A 22,360-nucleotide genomic window follows, 5' to 3' on the forward strand; every position below is an offset into this window, starting at 1 on the left:
CTACTTGCTTCTCTGTATTTACGTACTCATCCGCTCTACATGCTCGTCCGCTCTACACACCCAGCCGCTTTACACACTCATCTGATCAAACATGTTCATCCATTCTATACACTCATCCGATCTACATTCTCATGCGATTTACACATTCATTTGAACTATATAGCCATCTGTACTCATGCATTCTTCAACTCAGCGCATTCATCTGTTCCACACGCTTCATCCATTCTAACTATTTCATCCACGCCATTCACTTCGTTCACTCCACATGCATTATGTCCATTTCAGGAGTTTAAATCTCTTTACTGTTTGCGTATGATTTACTCTTATTAACCATTTCACTGCTTTGATCTACTTTACTCATTTAATTCTGGTTGTCATTGTAGTTTATATTAGGGGTTATTAGCTGTCAATTTCTCGTATCAGGTAGTTTGTTGGATTGGTGTTATTGAGATGCTGTTAGTCTGTTTGGGTTAGTTTGGTACGGGATGGTTTTAGGGGAAGAGCCAGATTTTCAGCAGTTTGCGAAAAGACGTTAAATCCTCAGGCGGATGTGGGGTGGGAGTGAGTTCCATAGTGTGGGGGCCAAGGCTGAAAATGATGATCCGCCTAACCTGAGTTTGTCTTCGGTATCACTAGAAGGCTGGCTGAGCTTGATCTTAGGGTGTGTGGGGGGTGATAGGGTTTTAGCTTGTCTTGAAGGTATTGAGGTCCTGTTTTATGCAGTGCTCGATGGGAGATGCATAAGGTTTTGAAAGTCACCCTTCGGGCTACTGGAAGCCAGTGCAGCGTTTTAAGGGCTGGGGAGATGTGGTCTCTTGGGCCGAGCGCAAGTAGCAATTTGGCTGCCGCCTTTTGTGCCCTTTAGAGTTTATTCAGTTGGTACGCAAGGACTCCGAGGTATAGGGGGTTTGCGTAGTCCAGTCTTGATATAACGAATGATTGGACCGCGGAGAGTCTGTTCGGAATGGAGAGGTATGGGAAGATGTGCCTAAGGGTTTTAAGGTGGTAGTGGCAGGACTTTGAGACGTTGTTGACTTGGCGCCTGAGGTTTAGATCTGAGTTGAGGGTGTATCCAAGATTTTTCACTGAGTTGGAGGGGGTCGGTGAGTTGCCCATGGCAGATGGTCAGGGTAGTGGGTGCGGAAGAAGTTCAGAGTTGCCACATACCATGATTTCTGTTTTGGAGGGGTTTAACAGGAGGTGGCTTTGGGTCATCCAGAGTTCTATGTCATGGAGGCAGGAGGCCAGGTCAGGTCGGGAGTTGGGTTTTGAGTTCAGTAGTTTTAGAATTAGTTGAGTGTCGTCGGTGTAGTTGTAACACAGGATGTTGTGCGAACGAATTATTGGTGGGAGGGTGATCAAGTAGAGATTGAACAGGAGGGCAGATAGGCATGCTCCTTGTGGGACTCCCGTGTCGACTGGTCGGGCTTGGGAGGTATAGGTGGAGAGTATTGTTATTTGGTACCTGTCTTTGAGGAATGAAGCTATCCATTTAAGAGCAGTTCCACAAATCCCTAGGGAGTTGAGGCGGTCTAGTAGCATTGAGTGATTGATTGTGTCAAAGGTGGCGGATATTGAGGTTAGGGTGGTTTCATTACCGTGCTGGGCTCTGAAACCTGATTGGGCGGGGTCTATGAGATAGTTGGCTTCGACAAAGGCATTTAGTTGGGAGTAGGAGGTTCGGTCAATGAGTTTGGCAAGGAACCTGGTGTTTGAGATGGGGCGGAGTTTTTGGGCTCGAGAGGGTCCAGGGAAGGTTTTTTAATTAGAGGTTTGACATGAACCGTTTTGAATGCGTTGGGAAAGATACCAGAGGAAAGGGAGGCATTTATGATGGATCTTGCGTGTTCTCCTGCGCAGGTTGATGCGAAAATTTCTTTGAGGGTTGTGGCTGGGCAAGGGTCCAGCGGCGAGCCAGATGGTTTGCGGGCAGATAGAAGTTTGAGAGCAAGGAAGAGCGGTGTGGGACCTGCCGGCGGAACGGATTCTTAAGAATCTCACAGGTCTTACACCGCGGTTCCTTGCTCCCACTGAAGCAAGGATTCCAATTTTGGACAGCTCCTTACACCCTTACCACGATCTGTTGACTACTTGTTACAGACCATATAGGAATGACCGCTTTGTTTAAGATGAAGGCTCCATCTTCCTGAAGTGTACTTGGACACTTCCACGCCTCAAGCCATTGTGCTTCTTGGTCCCGACCACATAGGATACTCCTCTCCCAAGAAACTCTTGTCCTGATGAAGGCCTACACCATTAGAGCTCACCTAGCTCATCACAAAATGGCCAAAACACTGTTGTGTTGACATGTTATATATGTTGTTGTTCAACCCTTGATTGTGCACACACCGAATGGGCTATGTATCTGATTATGACTCCACTAAACTCTCTAGCTTCCTTCCCAAGGAACCTTTAGAGACTGTTCAAACACAAGAATTTGGTTTTTCAAATATTGACCATTTGAATTATTCAACCCAGGTAATATACTCTGTATGTCTTAAATGTCGAATGTCCTATGTTCCTAAAAATTCAAGTGTATTCTTGACACTTACTGCGCTCAAAATAAATTCGAACTGCAGTTTACAGATTTTGTGATAATTCTGTGTCTACCAAAACATGCGGTGACAGACCCAGGATTGAGCTGTTCGTTTTTCAGCAGGCAGAACCCAATGACCTGGCTCACTTGCATTGTTTGATATTAGTGTACCCGCCTGGGCAGAGCAAGGCATTAACCAGGTACCCTCCCTCATATTCTATTCTCTGTGTGTGACATGCTTCAATGATAGGCTCTTTCAGCAGCATAGTGGACTCTGGAAACTCTGGTGCAAAATCGGGGAGATAAGGGAGATTTGAGTAAGAAGGCGAGGGGACCATATATCCCTAAGGAGTTATCTGTGTAATTCTCACCAAGTTCAAACCATGAAGCACAGCCTAGTGGAATGTAATACAGTCCGAATCCTCGGTATAAAACACTTCTCTTGCTGTGCTCAGTCTGAGGAATGGCTGACATCTGCCCCTTTTTGGGAAAGATTAACATCGGGGCACGAATTGAGTGTGGTATTGGAAGTACTGAGATTTCTTAAGGTTTTAGGTTTTATTAAATTGTTGGGGGGGAAACTATTTAAAAAATGTTTCATTTTTTAATCGATGAATTCAGTCAAATGTTCAAATTTGAGAGAATTAACTTGTGTTGGTGTATTGTAGTCTTCTATGTTTTCTGTTTCTTCCCTTTTTTCTAAAGATGTAGCATTGATCAGTTTCTTGGGTTTTTCTTGGTACAGTTTGTTTTTGTTTTGTATTTTTTGTATTGTATTTATGAAAAGTAATTTGGCTATAACACAAAACATTTTTACAAAATGTAGGATCCTGGGGGCACTGATCTAGAGGAAAATACGAAAACATTGCTGCCTTCTCGCCTCCCATCTTGGCCACCCCCTTCCTAGACAGTCCTTGAACCGGACTTCATAGCCTCCAGCCACCGATCAAGAGTTGCAGCACTTTGCTGTTCATGGCTGGTTGGGGTCTACAAGCAGACTGGGATTTTGGGAAATTAATGGATTCTCCTACTGGTTCGAATTGGAATTCTGGAGTGTTTTCGAATGGCTTTCTGGGAGATGGGTATAATGTCCAACGCGTTTACTGTGAAATTGTGCAGATTCCCAACTGGGGTACTGGACAGTTGGAACGTTCTGAGCAAGCGTGTGACGCTCAAACAGGCTGGTAGGGTTAGTTTTGTGTCCTAGAAAGCCTGGCACAGGGCTGTCTTTGCCCAAGCCAATACTGCCAATTTGATAGACACCATGGTGTCCCATTCGGCTGGTGCGAATCCCCCTTACAGGCCTTACACTTCAGAGGCCTTACTTGGGGGCTGGCACTTCCTTACCGAAGCGGACATGTCCATGACACGCAGCATGTATCCCCCCATGGCGGTACCTTTTTGTTAACTTGTGTCTTGGTGAGGTGGCATATGCCGGCCCCGTTTAGCTCCAGTAGTCTGGACCCAGAGGGAAGGCCCGCGGCTTCTGCTGGCCCGCCAACATTCACCGTCAGATGGAAGGGAGACTTTTCATCTTGAAGCAAAACAGGAATAAGAGATGAAACCAGGCAGCAAGCGATGACTTCCGGCCACAGGCAATTAAGCAAGGCAACATGCAAAGCCACCAGGAAACGAGAGATAAAACCAGGGTTCGGGAAACAAACAGGCGATAAATGCAGGCAACGTATGATATAGCCAAACAACACCACGAATGCATAAAAAAGAGAACAGGTCTTACAAAAAATGCAAAGGGCTACCATCTCCCTGCAGCCACCACATCGGCCCAAAACAATAGTATCACTGCTGAGCAGGCGCACACTGCTACGGCGTAGCATGCTCGTGTATGTAGCATTTGCAAAGCGCTTGTCTGCCATTGGTATGACTTCAAAGCGCAAAGGCAGCCTCCACCGACAATGCATTGTGAAATCAGGCGGAACATAGCCCAATATAGGCAATTTATAATAGCAGAGGTGGTGATACAGATTAAAGATTAGCATTCAAAATAGTGTATTATGGGCCTGTATAAGATGGGCTGTGCATTAACCTTTTTCGGGTGATGGAATGTGAATGAGCACTGGGCCTGATTCTCAAAGTTGCACACTGGAGCAAATCAGAGATGCCCGTGCGCATTTCTGATTTTCTCCGGCCGCTCCTATAAATCTGGAGATGCCTGGAGCGTCTCTGAGACGCTCACACGTGCACATGATCTTCCCAGAGATGTGCTCACACGTGGGCATCCCAGAGATGCTCCAGTTCGAGAACAGTGTAAGTAAGTGTGGTCCGTTGGTTTCATGGCATTGAAGCTGTTTGCAGCTGTGGGTTCAGAACAATAAAGGATTATTCTCGGGTTCTTCACAGGATTCCAAATGTATTTATTCCTTTTGGGGATTTTCTCAGGGGAGCACATTGGGGGCGGGGAGGGGGGCACCCAACCGTCTTCTGACAGGACAATATTGGCAGCAATCTCTCTTCGCTGGAGTCCTATGATCCTCACAGGACCCTCACTGCCAGGGAAATTCAGACTGCGAGATTCTTATAGCACTGACAGGACACCGCTGGGTGGAAGTTCACCCTGCTCCAGTCAAACAGCCCTGACAAGACACTGCTGGGAATGATGTCAACGTGGAGGTCTTAAAGGATCTGCTGGAGTCTTAGTACTGCTGAAGGAAGCTCACACTTCTGCGGTCATACAGCCCTGACAAGACACTGCTGGGGAATGATGTCACTGTGGGGGTCTTAAAGGATCTGCTGGAGTCTTAGTACTGCTGAAGGAAGCTCACACTGCTGCGGTCATACAGCCCTGACAAGACACTGATGGGGAATGATGTTACTGAGAGGGACTTACTGCTCACACTGCTGGAGTCTTTCAGTACTGCTGGAGGAAGCTCACACTGCTGCGGTCATACAGCACTGACAAGACACTGCTGGGGAATGATGTCACTGTGGGGGTCTTAAAGGACTGAGGGAATTACTGCTCACACTGCTGGAGTCTTTCAATACTGCTGAAGGAAGCTCACACTGCTACGTCCATATAGCGCTGACAAGACACTGCTGGGGATTGATGTCACTGCGGGGGTCTTAAAGGACCGAGGGAACCTAACACTGCTGGAGTCTTTCAGTACTGCTGGAGGAAGCTCACACTGCTGCGGCCATAGAGCACTGACAAGACACTGCTGTGGAATGATGTCCCTGCGGGGGTCTTAAAGGACTGAGAGGGAATTACTGCTTACACTGCTGGAGTCTTTCAGTACTGCTGAAGGAAGCTCACACTGCTGCGGTTATACAGCGCTGACAAGCCACTGCTGGGGAATGATGTTAGTGAGAGGGACTTACTGCTCACACTGCTGGAGTCTTTCAGTACTGCTGGAGGAAGCTCACACTGCTGCGGCCATACAGCGCTGACAAGACACTGCTGGGGAATGGTGTCACTGCGGGGGTCTTAAAGGACTGAGGGAATTACTGCTCACACTGCTGGAGTCTTTCAGCACTGCTGGCGGAAGCCCGCACTTCTGATGTTTAATATAACCATTTGGCCGCTGCAGCATTCACCAATGCATGCTGGGATATATGTAGGAGGATCTAGACTGACATGTCTTACCTTCAGACGCTGAAAGGCTGAATCCAAAGCCACCCTCGACACGGCGGACATAGCACAGCCGCGGCTTAGCCCCAGCCTCGCTGGTCTGGCCATGACCCGGAAGTAACATGGCTGTGTTCAGGTGGCGCGCCCTGGCCTCCAGGTAGGACCTCTGGTCCAGCACCGCCAGGGAGATCTGCTTCCCAGCACCCTTGATCTTCTGCACCACCTGCAGCAAGGAGAGACTGTGAGTCCCCAAACCAAGGCAAAGGATCCTGGACACAGTGGCTCGTGGATAGGAAGCCCAACGCCACAGCGTGGGATTGTGGGCTGGAGACTGCAGGCCTCTGTGCGTTCTCGCATCATGATGCCGGACTCCCGGACAGAAGGCTGGACCAACGCTACGTTTCACAGTATGCACAACGAGTAAGGCAGACAGACAGCAGGCCATGCTAAACCAGCTCACTGGCACCACAGAGAGAAACAATACATAAGTCACAATAGATCAGGGGAAACTGAACGAAATGGCCTACATGTGCATATACTAAAGGTCAAAAGAAAACATCTCTGCATACGTTTATAACAAAAGAAGAAAACATTTGCTTAAAATAGAGCAAGAAAAATATATACAATCCCCCATGCCCCCAAAATGTATTTCATTGTCACAGCCAAAAATGGTTGCGAAACACTGAATTGAGAGAAAGGACACCCCTGGAGAAAGGATACCCCTGGAGAAAGGATACCCATGTAGGAGAAAGGATACCACTGCAGGAGAAAGGTTATCGCTGTAAAACGATACCCTTGTAGAAGAAAGGCCATTCCTGTAGGCGAAACGATAGCCCTGGAGAAAGAACACCCCTGCAGAAACAAAGGACATCTCTGTAGGAGAAAGGACAGCTCTGGAGAAAGGACACCCCTGTAGGAGAAAGGACATCCCTGTAGGAGAAATGATAGCCCTGAAGAAAGGACACCCCTGTAGGAGAAAGGATAGCCCTGGAGAAAGGATACCCCTATAGGAGAAAGGATATCTTGTAGGAGAAAGGACACCCCTCGAGAAAGTATACCCCTGGAGAAAGGACACCCCTCGAGAAAGTATACCCCTGGAGAAAGGATAACCCTCGAGAAAGTATACCCATGGAGAAAGGATGCCACTATAGTAAAAAGGATACCCTGAAGAAAGGACACCATGTAGGAGAAAGGATAGCCTGTTGGAGAAAGGACACCCTGTAGGAGAAAGGACACTCTGTAGGCGAAAGGACACCCTGTAGGAGCAAGGACACCCTGTAGGAGAAAGGACACCCTGTAGGAGAAAGGACACCCTGTAGGAGAAAGGATACCCTGTGGAAAGGACACCCTGTAGGAGAAAGGATAGCCTGTTGGAGAAAGGACACCCTGTAGGAGAAAGGATACCCTGTAGGCGAAAGGACACCCTGTAGGAGCAAGGACACCCTGTAGGAGAAAGGACACCCTGTAGGAGAAAGGATACCCTGTGGAAAGGACACCCTGTAGGAGAAAGGACACCCTGTAGGAGAAAGGATACCCTGTAGGAGAAAGGATACCCTGAGGAAAGGACACCCTGTAGGAGAAAGGATACACTGTAGGAGAAAGGACACCCTGTAGGAGAAAGGACAGCACTCCTTTCATTTGCGCTCCTATTTGAGAATGGGGCCCAAATGTCCAAATTCATTCAAGATCCTGAAAGGCAGGATCAAGGTCGCTGTGGCTAACTTCACCGCTTCCGAGTGTCCAATCCTCCTCTGCACAAAGAGTGAAGTGGAGGGGACATGCATGCCATGGAAGCAACCACCCCCCCCCCCGCAGCACCCCCAGTTTGGTGCTAGTGACCCCAAAAGAGAGAACTCGCTTCTTACCCTCAAAGGGTTCATGTCGTCCACATACTCGCCATTCACCTCCAGGAGTCGGTCCCCATCTCGTAGCCCGCAGTGGTAAGCAGGGCCTCCCACTTCCACCTGTCGTATGACATGTCCGGCGCTGCCAAACTCATGGCGGAGGAAGAACCCAAAAGTCCCCCCATCAGGCTTGGTCAATGAGCAGAAGCGGGGCTCGAAGGCTTCCCCGGACTCTGTGGGTACAAATGTGACCAGTGTTTGTACACACAATGCAGGTATGGAACTTTTGCCAACAAGCAACCTCAAAAGACAGCAAAAGGTGATGGATGGAAGGCTGTGAATTAATCATAGCAGTTGGCATACCTCTGGGCACCTTACTCAGTGGAGTAACTGCTCAAAATGTTGAGGGGGACATGACATCTGAAGAAAAGGTGCCCCAGCCAAATGAAGGGGGACAAAATGGTGTGCCATGAAAGTTGGGGGGACAAACACCCCTGCTCCCCCCCCTAAAATTACGCCCATGCTTCCACTCCTCCCTTTTTTGGTCTGCAGCCTTACATAAGAGGACTAGCCATATCCAAAGCAGTGCTGATCCTGTCTCAAGGGGAGTGGTCCCGTCTGATCTGCACTTGCAAAGTGGAGGGTAAAATAAAAACGAATGCTCTTTACCTTCGCACTCTGCCCTGCAAAAGCTGAAAAATGCATGCAGGAGAACACCCCCACAGCCCAGCACGAAAGTGCAAACATTGGTGGGCCTTTACCTGCAATTTGCATTATCAAAATATCCCCCACTGAGATAGCTGTGCACATCGCACCCTTCAGAAATGGGCAGCATATTTTGTATTTGCCATATTGTATACAAGCCAGGAAGCCATTGTGAAGCTTGAGGCATACTCAGCTATCAGACTGCACCAGTAAAGCCTGGAGAGCATATTGTGTAGAGCCACAATGTGTATCAGTCAGGAACCCTTACCAGCTCTAGTGAAATCACTTTGTGGTCCTGACACTCTATAAAGTCTGCAAAGCACCCTTTTAGACTCAGCGGGTCTGATTCTCAAAGACTTGCAGTTGAAAGCTAAACCTAGAACTCATCTTGGGATGCCAGGGGAATCTTTGCCATGCTCCCTTGCAAATGCACTTCTCAAGGGCTTGCGCAAGCGGGCAGCCTCTCCGTTTCTAGCCTTTGTGAATGAGCTATGAAGCAGCAGGAGCAGATCACGGGCAGTCGCTGGCAACGCTGATGAACGGCACTCAGGACCCATGTCATTCCAACCTGCAACCATCAACTGCAGAGGTTTTATCATTTGCCTTTCCTGGTATTCCCCTAACAAGCCTCGCCCTCTTTCTTACAGATTCATGCAAAGGGATTACAAAGACATGGCAGAAAGGAAAGGCGCTACACAAGATGGGCATTAGATTCCTCTGCATTGGATCACAAGCATCCCCAGATTAAGAGTGAATAGCATAGGGCTGCCCCCCCCCCCCTTTGGGAGAACCCAGATGAACTAACGATGGTGGAATGGAAAGCAGCCTGGAGGTATTCCCAGTGGTTATGATTAATTCAAAGTGTTGCATCCAAAGGCAGCTTTCCCACATTACCCCCCAGGCTTCATAGACGTTTCTACTGCCATGACCTACTTTGCGACTTGCCATCCATCCTCGAGCACAGGTGCCTTTCGTGTGGGATTGGCTAGATAATATTGCCTGGATGCCCAGCTGGGTCTCTCCCCCTCATTACATCACCCAAAGGCACAGCCTCCCCAGGCCACACCCTCCGAAATGACCCCCTAGACTCTGGGAAGCATAGCGTGCACTCACCTATGTCATCTGCCAGTGACAGGGCCGGGTTGTCGATGCCTTGCTTTGGGTCGAATTGAAATTTCCTGAAATGAAACAGTCCCCAATTTTCCTCATAAAAACGTTGCACAAGAAAATGTAGGCAGAGCATCCACCCCCCACTCTTCTTGCCCACCCTGATATAGACATCAAAAGCTCCGGAGGCCGAGGTAAAGTCAAGAGAACAAGGAGAAACAGAGAGTGACACACTTACCAACATGTCCCGTTCCATGCAGCGAGTCACAAGCAAGAAAGCAAGAAATCAAGCAGAGGCATATGCGACATCAACACTAGACTGCCCAACAATGCCAGGAAAGATCCCGACAGCCCGGTGTTCATGGTGTAAAAGTAATTGACCCACATCTAGTCTACAGGATCTCCTAAAGGATCTCCTAAAGGCTTTGCATTGCTCACACATTGGTAGTGATGACTGAACAGCTATGGCCAACACTTAGGTGTAGGACAGGGCGGTTTTAGGATGCAGTATACGACGAAATAAGAGAAGGTCCACACAGTTATGTCAACAAAATAACACTTTGGACCCTCATTCCAGGTTTTTGCAGCATTTCCAAAGGAATGACTTCCAAACTGGATTACTAATGCTGCCGCCCATTCCGGCGTAATTACCTCCATATTATGAGTTTCATTGTGGCGCTGTTAGTCACCATTCATGGGGTCCAAAGGACACATGGAGATTTTGGAGGAATTACTATAGAAGGTAAAATTCACCTGTGGTAAAATCCTCAACTTAAGGGCACATTGTGGTAAAATGATGGCAATTCCGGTACTGCCAAAAATATATATAGTAATGAAACTTCCACCATTGTTTACCACACCCCAAACTTGAAATTAGCCCTTTTAACTTACGTGAAGGTATGTAAATAATGTGCAGAATATAAAAAAAAGTAGTTATGACCTTCCACCATTGTTTACCACACCCCCAAATTTGAAATTAGACCTTTTAATTTATGTGAACGTACGTAAATAATGTGCAGAATATTAAAAAAAGGACCACGACTGAAACACGTCGCCGATCCAAGCGCCAGATCAGGCCACTAAGCCTCCACCTGGCACCCTAACTTGTGAGGACCAGCTGCTAGCTCTATTACGATTCTGCTGCCACTTCACCTCTGCCTTGATAAAGACTTTGGTTGGAACGCGCGTCAGCTTTTTGCTTTCACCACTTCTGGCCCAATTGGCTTTTTGTTTTCACCACTTCTGGCTTAATTTGCCACATTGATCTTGTTGGTAGTGTACACCAATAAAACACCATGCATATAAACCCAAAGACTGGACTATTACTAGAAATTAACAAATAGCGGAATTGCTAATATTGGACCCACATATCCAGCCAGCACCCACACTTAACAAGCGGTTGTCATCCCAACAATTATAAAAAAAAGTAGTTATGAGCATCCACTATTGTTTTCCACACCCCCACACTTGGAATGAGCCTGTTGAACCTCTGTGAAGGTATGTAAATAATGTGCAGATTATAAAAAAGTAGTCATGACCTTCCACCATTGTTTACCACAACCCCAAACTTGAAATGCGCCCTTTAAACCTCAGTCAAGGTATGCACATCATGTGCAGATTATAAAAAAGTAGTTATGACCCTCCACCATTATTTACCACACACCCAAACTTGGAATGAGCATGTTAAACCTCTGTCAAGGTATGCAAATCATGTACAGATTATTACAAAAGTAGCTATGACCTTCTACCATTGTTTGCCACACCCCCAAACTTGAAATGAGCCTCTTAAACCTCTGTTGTAGGTATGTAAATAATGTGCAGATTATAAAAAAGTAGTTATCACCTTCCACCATTGTTTACTACAACCTCAAAGGTGAAATGAGCCCTTTAGACCTCTGTCAAGGTAGGCAAATCATATACAGATTATGAAAAAGTAGTTATGACCTTCCATCATTGTTTACCACACCCCCAAACTTGAAATGAGCCCATTAAACATCTGTGAAGGTACATACATAATGTGCAGATTATTTAAAAAAAAAAAGTAGTTATAACCGTCCACCATTGTTTACCACACACCCAAACTTGAAATGAGCCGTTAAACCTATGTGAAGGTATGTAAATAATGTGCAGATTATAAAATAGTAGCTATGAACTCAACCATTGTTTACCACACCCCCAAACTTGAAATGAGCCCATTAAACCTATGTGAAGGTATGTAAATAATGTGAAGATTATAAAAAAGTAGTTATGACCTCCCACCATTGTTTACCACACCCCCAAAAGTGAAATGAGCCCTTTAGACCTCTGTCAAGATACACAAATCGTGTGCAGATTATACAAATGTAGTTATGACCATCCACCATTGTTTACCACACCCCCAAACTTGAAATGAGACTGTTAAACCTATATGAAGGTATGTAAATAATGTGCAGATTACAAAAAAGTAGCTATTACCTTCCACAATTGTTTACCACACCCCCAAACTTCAAATGAGCCCATTAAACCTCTGTGAAAATATGTAAATAATGTGCAGATTATAAAAAAGTAGCTATGACCTTCCACCATTGTTTACCACACCCCCAAACTTGAAATGAGCCCATTAAACCTCTGTGAAGGTATGTAAATAATATGCAGATTAAAAAAATTAGTTTTAACCATCCACCATTGTTTACCACACCCCCAAACTTGAAATGAGCCTGTTAGACCTCTGTGAAGGTACGTAAATAATGTGCAGATTATAAAAATGTAGTTATGAATGTCCACCCTTGTTTACCACACCCCAAACTTGGAATGAGCATGTTAAAGCTCTGTGAAGGTATGTAAATAATGTGCAGATTATAAAAAAGTAGTTATGACCTTCCACCATTGTTTACAACACCCCCAACCTTGAAATGAGCCCCTTTGATTCATGAGAAGGTATGACCTTGCAACATTGTGTACCACACCCCCAAACTAGAAATGAACCATTTAAACCTCTGTTAAGGTACACAAATAATGAGTAGATTATAAAAAAGTAGTTAATAATGAGTAAATTATAAAAAAGTAGTTATGCCCTTCCACCATTGTTTACAACACCCCCAAACTTGAAATGAGCCCGTTAAACCTCTGTTGTAGCTATGTAAATAATGTGCAGATTATAAAAAATAGTAGTTATCACCTTCCACCATTGTTTACCACACCCTCAAAAGTGAAATGAGCCCTTTAGACCTCTGTGAAGGTATGCAAATAATGTACAGATTATAAAAAAAAGCAGTCATGACCTTCCACAATTGTTTACCACACCCCCAAACTTGAAATGAGCCGTTAAACCTATGTGAAGGTATGTAAATAATGTGCAGATTATAACAAAAGTAGCTATGACCTCCACCATTGTTTACCACACCTCCAAACTAGAAATTAGCCCTTTAAACCTCTATCAAGGTATGCAAATAATGTGCAGATTATAAAAAAAGTAGTTATGACAATCCACCATGGTTTACCACACCCCTAAACTTGAAATGAGCCTGTTAAACCTCTGTGAAGGTATTTAAATAATTTGCATATTATATAAAAAGTAGTTATGACCTTCCACCATTGTTTACCACACCCCCAAACTTGAAATGAGCCTGTTTAGAAAGAATCTTTTCAGAGTTAAGTGTCATGACACATGTCCAAAGTCAAATGGTTCCTTCGAGCACAGAGTACAGATGGTAGTATCCCGGGGGCACTATGGAACCATAGCCTCTAATCCCAGTGTCTGCAGCCTGCGGCTCTCCAGATGTTTTGGACTATGACTCCCATGATCCCTCCCTATTGACTATGTTGGCTAGGGCTGATGAGAGTTGTGGTTTAAAACATCTGGAGAGCCAAAAGTTGCAAACCCCTGCTCTAAACCAAAGGTTAGTCTCCCATTCAAATCAAAGGAAGAGATGAAGCAGTTTCTGATTGGATGAATAAGATACTGGTCCTGCTGTTGTGGTACCCACAATGGCGCAATGGTACAGTCCCAATGTTACTTTTCTTTTTTTTCAAATGTAACATACAGTACTGGCTCTGAATTCTCTCAAAGCCGCTAAGGAGGGATTCAGATGCAGTGGATCCTTGAGAATGAAGACCTTCTGATTTTGCGGACACTTCGTCATCAACAGTTCTCGTCCTGCCAAAAGCAAGAGTTAATGGTGGCAGTTATTGGTCTCTGATGGCGCTGCAATGATTCGGTGTGTGATGAAGAAGACCCGCAGGTAAGCTGTTCCGTGGAAGGGCCACTGGAGAAGGTGCTGAGTCAGAAGAAATGAACTGCTGAGGTCAGCTTGCCCAAAGGCAGATGTTGCAGTACCAATGGCTGGATCAGGCCTATTCATGGTTCTTTGCTTGCACGTTGCTTTTTGTTCTGGTGCTACTGCTTTGATAATCCAGTGCGCCCCCATGCCCTTCTTGATGGAGTGCCCATACAGGGATTAGCAGCCAGGATTTTGCTGTGATCAGCGCTTGAGGAACGTGACCCAGCTGTTCCTACCAGCACATGGGAAGTGAGCACCGGTTCTTCAGCTCCTTGTGATCTCTCGAGATGTCCAGAGTCCGCGGGCACGGGCAGAGAATTTGTGTCTGAAAGCTATTTGCAAGATGCAGTCAGGCAGAGCTGTGGCTGAGCGCTCTTCGGCGCTCTTCGGTTCAGCTTTGTCTTCTGACGGAGATTCGTTACTGTGTACAACTTCCATAGTTCGACAGAGAACGAATGTTGAGTGTCTGGTTAAGTAGGGATTTCCGGAGTTGAGTGGACATTCAACTCACATGAAGAAGGGTGCATCCTTCAAATGTATGACAGTCACCCAATCTCTGGGGATTGCACCATTCAAACTGTCCCAGGTACCTTCTCAGACATTGGCCCTCATTCCAACGCATGATTTCCACCTTAACGCCTGCTTTTAGCAGGTGTTAAGTACCAAGGCGCTAAGCGTCCTTGGCGCTAATTACGGCACCGTAATTTACGGTGCCGTAATTAGCGCCTTCCCCACTCCCATTATGCCCTATGGGGCAAAAATGGGAATGGGGAAGGCTAAATGGGGATTGGGGATTTACCGCCCCACTCACCTTGGAATGGGGCGGTAAATCTGCCATCCACCATGGTGTAAACAGAGTTTACACCATGGTGGTAAAGTAGGGAATTTACCACCTGGGTTGGAATGAGGGCCATTCACTCAGCGGTGGATTCCAGCCAGGAATCCAGACGCCATTAGAGAATCCATGCAGATCTGGCCCTGGCTCTGCCTCCGTTGCTCTTCTGAGGCAATCAGAAGCCTTGACCATATATGGCAACATCCGGGTCATGTTCACTCTCACAGGAACAAAGGGTGGTATTGATCTTGGTGCAGGATTTCTTACACATCTGCGGGGTACACAGAATGCTGTGCCCCATTACAGCTATGCACAAACCATGAACTACCATCAACAACAGGAGCACACGCAGCTAACTGTGCAAGGTGACTAGTTCCAGAAGCCGGGTGCCTTTGGGGTTCCCTGATTGTGAGAGGCATAGAGCCTCTTGGATACACCTCCCCAAGTTGCATCCCAGATAAGGCCACAGATCAAGTCTCATTCATGAAACGTCAATGGACCAGTCTTTCGATCTCTCACCAGAGGTACAGTTTAGGACTTTCAATATCACACACAGAGAAAACAGCCACAGTGAGAGACATGCATGAATGGGAGGTGGAGGGTGAGGCCTCAACACTAGACTAGAGACACATAAAGAATGGACTTGCAGAGGGCGCAAGAGCATGAGGAAGGGGGAGAGAAAGAACAGACTGAGAGGACAGAGAGCAGAGTGGGAGGAAGATCATAAGAGTGAGGGAGTAAGAGAGAGGTCTGCGAGAGAAGGGGGTATTTGTAGGCTTCTTTAAAGTGAGGACAAGAGGAGGAGTGAGCAAGGGGAGGGATAGAACAAGACAGAGAGGGAGCAGGAGGGTTAGAGAGAGAACACGAGAGAGAGCAGAGGCAGAGAGGCAGATGGTGGGTGGAAGAGAGAGAGAAAGAGGCTGAGAGATAGAGAGAGAGAAGGGGGCACTTGGGACCCTCGGGACTAAAAGAGGTCAACATACATATACACTTTTTTTTCAAGAGCTAGGGTTAATGTAACACAAAGTAATGTCTACAAAGAGTGGGAATAACAACGTTAAGGTCCATACACTCATAAGCGATGCCATTCATATTCTTACCTTTCTATATCATTCCTCTTTTTAGGTAGAGATATAAAACTTTAGATCATTTTGGCATCAAGGCCTTCACCGTCACCTAATGCAGCCTCATTGCCTTTACCTTATCACAGTCCTGTAAATGAATTTTGTGGTAGGTCAGAACGAGAAGACAGAGTAATATGTGCCATTCTCAAAAGGTTTATTGGCAACATCATAAAGAAAATGCCTAGCTCTACGGGTTTCCCCACCTACCAAACTAGGGTGCTTGTCATCAATGGTGAAGTCCACAACAAAACTCTGTCCTCCGTCCAAAGCTACCCTATGTTGACCCCACCACTAATGCTACACAACTAAAGACCAGGGGAATGACTCCCTTCTCCTGGGTTGCTTTTCATCAAAGTCCTCCTCAATGCAGGATATACCGATAGCCTTTCGCTATCTCTCGCACCAGGTCATTCCGCTCTTTTAAGGGGCTTTTCCATGCCCTTTTGTATTGGTTTCCTTGTTTCGTCAAATTCCTCCCTTGGTTTTCCTTGATCCTTGAAGGCACTTTCACCCTGTGTCTCTCTGTTATTTTCTTCTCTGGGTCACTGGTTCTTCCCATGAGATCTGTGTGCTGCACCCAATAACCCATATGATTATGAATGGTCTTCGGCCTTCCCATATCATGGTTATACTGAGCCTTGGAATCTGTGTTGTTCTTCACAGCACTTACTTCTCCTTTGGGATGAACAAGTATATTCTCAGAACAACTCTTTTTCCTATTGTTATTTATCTCCCCAATGAGCAGGCTGAGTCCCTATTTGACTCTTGATCTTCCTAGGGTTTTGACATTCACTGGGACGAGTATGATGAGTCGCTGAATGATTTTCATTCTTCTTATGGCTTTGCCATTCACTGGAGTGAGTATTGATCTTTTTAATGATTTGTTCCCCACTGGGATGAGTAGGCTCACTCTCCACGTTGCCTATGTTGTACTGGCACTCTGTCACTGGGTCAGCATTTGGCTCTCTTCGGTCAGGACGGCTCTACTGTCCGCCCACTCCACTTTGTTGGACACACCTCCGTGTTGGTTTGTGGTATCGACGAGAAGAGGGTTGGTGTCTCTCGGTCCTCCCAGGCCACTACGTAGTTCTCTCTCCTTCCTCTCGGCTTCTTCCGCTGACAGACAGACCTTCTTGTGTCCGGCTTTGGTGTGCTTTACCTTAAGCACCTTTGTGTTGGGGCTTCTCCTCACCCCTTCTTGCATGTCCCTGCTGGGACTAACAGCCGTGGGTCAGACTTCCCCCAGTAGGTCTCCCACTTCGTGCACTTCCTCTTGCACGCTGCCTGTAGCCAGGCATAGCAGCGTTTCCCCATAGTGACCAATGTCCATTCTCCAGCTGGTTTGTAACTCCCAAGTCTCGTTCTGATGTTCTCTTGTTCCTCCCAGTTTTATTACGCAACGCTGGGGATTTTCCAGTTTCTTAGGATAGTCTATACTCTTAATGACTACTTTAGGTTTCTTAGTCTCAGTGATTAACAGACAGATATTCTTTATCACTCCTGTGTTCCTACTCTTCACAGTCCCAGGCAGGTACTTACCTTCTGTAATTACATTACAATATTATATGTAAGAGGAGTCTGGTTGTCTGTCAAGTGATAGGGTTCGACTGGGTATTTGAGGATAGTGAAAAGGGAATTCCTCATCGGAAAGGGAGTCCTCATCCCCAAGGGGGGAGTCTCTCCCTGTGAGGCCTCGCTTACCGCCACCCATAGGGGGAATGTTGCATAGCCGGCTCCCCTCCCTAGCCTCACAGATTAATGCTCCCCGTGAGAGAAGTGACAGAATTCCACAATTCCTCACAATTTCTACATGAATTGATACTTTGTCTTTTTACTTTGTCTAGCTGCTATAATTACAAGATGATCTGATTCATTGCACCAAAACCCAAGAAATGTGGTGCATGTGGAAAGTGACGATCATCGTAGATGTCCCAATATGATGTAATTTGTGTTGTCATTGTTGATATGTGCTGTGATCTCATGCATGTGCTCAACGGCTGACTAATAGGGGGTGGGGGACGCTGAATGAAGGCTCACATTAACTGTGTCTTAACTAAAGTGTTTTCACTTGATTTTAAAGGTATAGTTATGCTATGTGTTCTCCAACATTTCACCAAATCAATAAAACAGGCTGGGTCCATGGCCAGTGGGAGCCCACATCCCTCTGCCTAATTACTATCCGCATTCCACCAGCCATGCCAGAACCTTTAAATGTGGCCTCTGCACACATTTTAATCATATGGGAAAATGATGGGTGGTAGCCTACTGGCAATGTTATTTGACCGTGGACAGTGGCCACGGCCTACAGCCATTACCCATAATCCCCTCACTAATAAATAACCAGAACCCGCTGGCCCTGGCTTTTTGCCGTGGCCACTGTCCAGGATGTATTAATTAATCAAAAAGAGGAGCCACCCACTGGCATACAGCTATAGCCCATATCACTCTCACTATTAAATACCCAGACTCCGCCGCCCACTGTCCATATAGTTCCAATACAACAAACGAAGCATGGGTCACTGACCATAGTCAAATCCCCCCGCTCCCTGGTTTCATATCAGTGGCCTAACAATTCCCATGGAAACATACCAAAGTCACCTTCTGGCCGCCTTGTATTAACAAGGGAGTCATTGCCACAGTAATGCAGCTTCTCCTATCTTGGTCCCACCACAACCCTTCCACTGTTTGAAACCTCCCCGGCTCTCTCCTATTATCCCCTTTCACCTGCCGGTTCCTATAATGATTTTTTTTGTTGTACATTTTACAACCTTCCCATGATTCACGCAGGAATTTCACTGCATTTCAGTAGTAAGACGAAATAGATATGCCTCATATTTGGTTCTCCAGCCCTCCCCAAACTCTTCAACTGCCCATGTGGTCCTCTTTCACCATCTCCACTTCAATCCTCATGTGATTTGCTAAAAATTGGTTTATCATGCAGGGTTTTCTTAGAGGATCGCATTGTCGACGTCTTTGGGCGAAATATAAAGAACACACTACTAACAAGAGTGGAGGGAAAAGGGAAATAAACTGGATAACTGAGCATGAGTGGAACTCATATATTCAGCCACTTTATGTTAGGGACGCATTATTCGACATCCATGTGACTTACCGAAAATTCACTGAGAGGAGTAGCTTTTGGGAAAATTATGTTGAAAAAAATAATCATTAACCTAAAACTTTCAAGTGCACTTGGTCCACATGGGATACCCAACTTTGTTTACAAAAAAGATCTGTGATATTGGACATTTACGCAGGGACATATTTACACAAATATTGTCCTAACTGGAATTATACCAGTTAGCTGGAAAGTCGGTATTAAACCCTATATTCAAAAAGGGGTTGACGGATGTCTGTGCAAACATATTTGCAGGATTATTGTTATCAGAAACGCAAAAGTGAATACAAAGTAACAATCTCCTCTCAAATCAACAGAGTGGATTCAGGAAAGACATGGGGGTGTTATCTAATCTGTGGTCCATGACTTACTTGATGCGAGACTGTCAGGAAGAAAAATGGTGGACTGTTTATATGTTTCATAGATTTCAGAGGAGCCTTTGATACGGTTGATCGCAACTTGTGGTTGAAGCTAGTCAAGCTAAACATGGGCGCGATGATTCTCTATTTTCTTAAAGAATTTTATACAAACACTAAAGTTCAAATTAGGCTGGACAAATAGGGTCTTTTGAGTGAGGAAATAGATACCAACTTCGGCCTAAAGCAGGGTTGCCCACTAGCACCAACCTTATATCATTTGTATGTCTCTGATATGGGTCCACGTTTGGATCTCTGCCATAACTTCCCGCCGTAAAATAAATAAGCAAAAAATTGCCTGGCTGGGTTACGCTGATGATATCTTACTAACTTACAGCGAAGTATGGACGCATTAAGCGAGTTCTCAAGGAAAAAATAGTCAGATAATAAATCATCATAAAACAAAAATTATGGCAATCCAACCAGGGAAAAGGAAAAAGCCTGCATGGAATTGGAAGATGGGGAAGAAGAATATCGAAATTGTGCGATCCTATTTATACTTGGGCTTGCAGATCTTAGACTCAATGAAGATAAAGCAAATTGAGAGATACGTATCATTTAAATTAGAAAGAAGATTTATTACTTTTTTTGAATTTCATTAAAAGCAAAAGCGGGTAGTCAATAGAAGGGTTCTTGAAACTCTACAAAACGTGTTTGATCCCTAGTATTTGCTTTGCCTTGGAAATATATACAATAAAGGAAACTGAATGGATTAAGAAAATTGAAGGGAAACTATGGAGAAGAGTTCTGGGATTATCTCAAAGTGCCTCTATGGAAGCTATAAACTTTGAATTGGGAACTATCTCCCTAACCACACAATGTAAGATATCTAAGGGGATATTTCTTATTAGGCTGATAAGTGGTAATGTCTACAGTGAATCTGTACTTACACATTTTAAAGAGATGCTACAAAATTGTGATGGGGGTAATGCCCTGAGAAAATAGGTGGTGGAAGTGAATGCATTCTTTGAAGAAATGGGTTATGAATTCAAGAATGAGTTGCCTATTTCAGAAATTGAAAAAAGGTTACAAAAATGTGTGAATGTGTGGAATAGAGATGCTAGACCATCAATGACCACATTGACACCCTTACTCCTGCTCTGGTCGACTTCTGCAACCTCTACGTCTCCCCTGGAACCTTCCCTTCCCCTCTGAAGCACTCTCTTGTGTACACTCTTCTCAAAGAACCCACAGCCAGCCTCTCATGCCCGGCTAACTATCGCCCGATGTCCATCACTCCTTTCCTGGGCAAACTTCTGGAAAAGCTGGCCATCTCCCAGATTAATCTTGACAGCGATTCTGTTGGCTGTCTCCATGACCATCAGTCTGGCTTTAGAGCTGCCAGAGGCACGGAAACTGCTCTCCTGATCATCCGTGAAGACCTGCTCTCCAACCTTGACTCTAACATCCCTTCTGTCCTCATCCTACTCAATCTGTCTTCTGCCTTTGACACTGTCAACCATGCCATCCTGCTCAACCGTCTCCGTGATAACTTGGGTATCACTGATCAGGCCCTGGCCTGGCTGACCTCTTTCCTCTCTGATTGACCCACCCAGGTTCAACTTGGGTCCTTCCTTTCATCTTTCTCACTCTCTACCTATGCTGTTCCTCAGTGGTCTAACCTCTCTCTCTCTGGCTGTTCAACCAATTACTGTCACCCCCTGCCCACTGCATGGCCGCTCTCTGCTCCAATTTTCAGTGTTATACGGATGCCACCTCTTCGCCTTCTCTCATCTATGTCTGTCTGCTATCCTGGAGTGGTGTGCCGCCAATTATCTCTGCCTTAATGCCAGTAAGACTGAGAGTCTCCTCATCGGCACACCTGCACCCACCTTTCCTGTCACTCTCTGGCCTGTCTCCCTTGGCCCTCCTCCTGAACCCACCTGTGAGGCTAAGAACCTCTGTGTCATCTTCGACTAAACACTCTCCTTTTCTCCTCACATCTCTGAAACTTGAGGAGAACCATCTCCGGTTCCGGAAGCACCTCAAGACCTTCTTCTTTGCTTCTGCCTTCGCTCTTCCTCTCCCCTGCTGCTGTTCTGTCTGCTCTGGCACTGTGCACCTAATTACCCTCTGATTTCAGGCCCAGGTCCCTGCACACCTAGCCACACACCTGCACTGCCCCTGGGAACTCCTGCACTTGTGTTTGTATCTCTAACCCTACAGTCCCCTTACTTGCAATTATATAGATACCCCTTGTCTGTGCTTTAAACCTTGCACTTGCCACCTTGCTGGCTGCAATACCATTTGTTTTTGTTTTTATCCCTTGCTCAGAACTTTCCACCTCTCCCCTCTCCCTTGCACGTTCCCCCTCCCCTCTCCCCTGCACTTGCACGTTCTCAATGTCACTGGGCCTAGTAAGGTCGCTGTTTTGTCCTCCCTTGTTCCCCTCCCTTGCCTCGTCGCGCTCTGAAACACTTGTGTATGAGCGCGATACAAATAAAATATCATATCATATCATAAAGCTAGGGAAACTAAGGAAATATAAGTGTTATGTTAAACAGGGATTCCAGCCAGACACACCATGTTCATATCTAACAAAACATGTTAATCATAAGGCGAGAAGATGTATCCTTCTGTTGAGGTTGGGGCTACTACCCACATTATCCTGTATTGGGGCGTGGATGAACATGAATTATGAGGATAGGCTGTGTAGATTGTGTGGTGAGGAGATTGAGACATCTAGACACCTTTTTACAAAATGCATTAAATTACAAGATTTGTCTTTCTCAAATGTAAAATACCCTATTGATGACTACCAAACAGGGCTAATGTGGAGCCATATGTACTCTGGACAAAGTACTATTTTAAATGTTGTGCTATGCCACATTTG

The 22,360-nt window shown here is 45.7% G+C and overlaps 1 protein-coding gene across 1 annotated transcript in view; it reads right to left on the bottom strand.

Moving 5' to 3' along the window:
* The window catches only part of NHERF4 (NHERF family PDZ scaffold protein 4), a 60,915-nt gene that overhangs the window by 8,792 nt on the left and 29,763 nt on the right, over nt 1–22,360 (bottom strand). Inside the window, exons 3-6 of the mRNA XM_069614374.1 lie at nt 9,782–9,846; nt 7,985–8,196; nt 6,135–6,342; nt 3,934–4,070 (exon numbers count right to left, since the gene is read on the bottom strand). Coding sequence (XP_069470475.1) covers nt 3,934–4,070; nt 6,135–6,342; nt 7,985–8,196; nt 9,782–9,846 — 622 coding nt within the window. The remainder of the gene's footprint in view (nt 1–3,933; nt 4,071–6,134; nt 6,343–7,984; nt 8,197–9,781; nt 9,847–22,360) is intronic.

The sequence above is a fragment of the Ambystoma mexicanum genome, chromosome 9, assembly GCF_040938575.1.
Source record: "Ambystoma mexicanum isolate Mex_15411 chromosome 9, UKY_AmexF1_1, whole genome shotgun sequence".
Lineage (NCBI taxonomy): Eukaryota > Metazoa > Chordata > Amphibia > Caudata > Ambystomatidae > Ambystoma > Ambystoma mexicanum.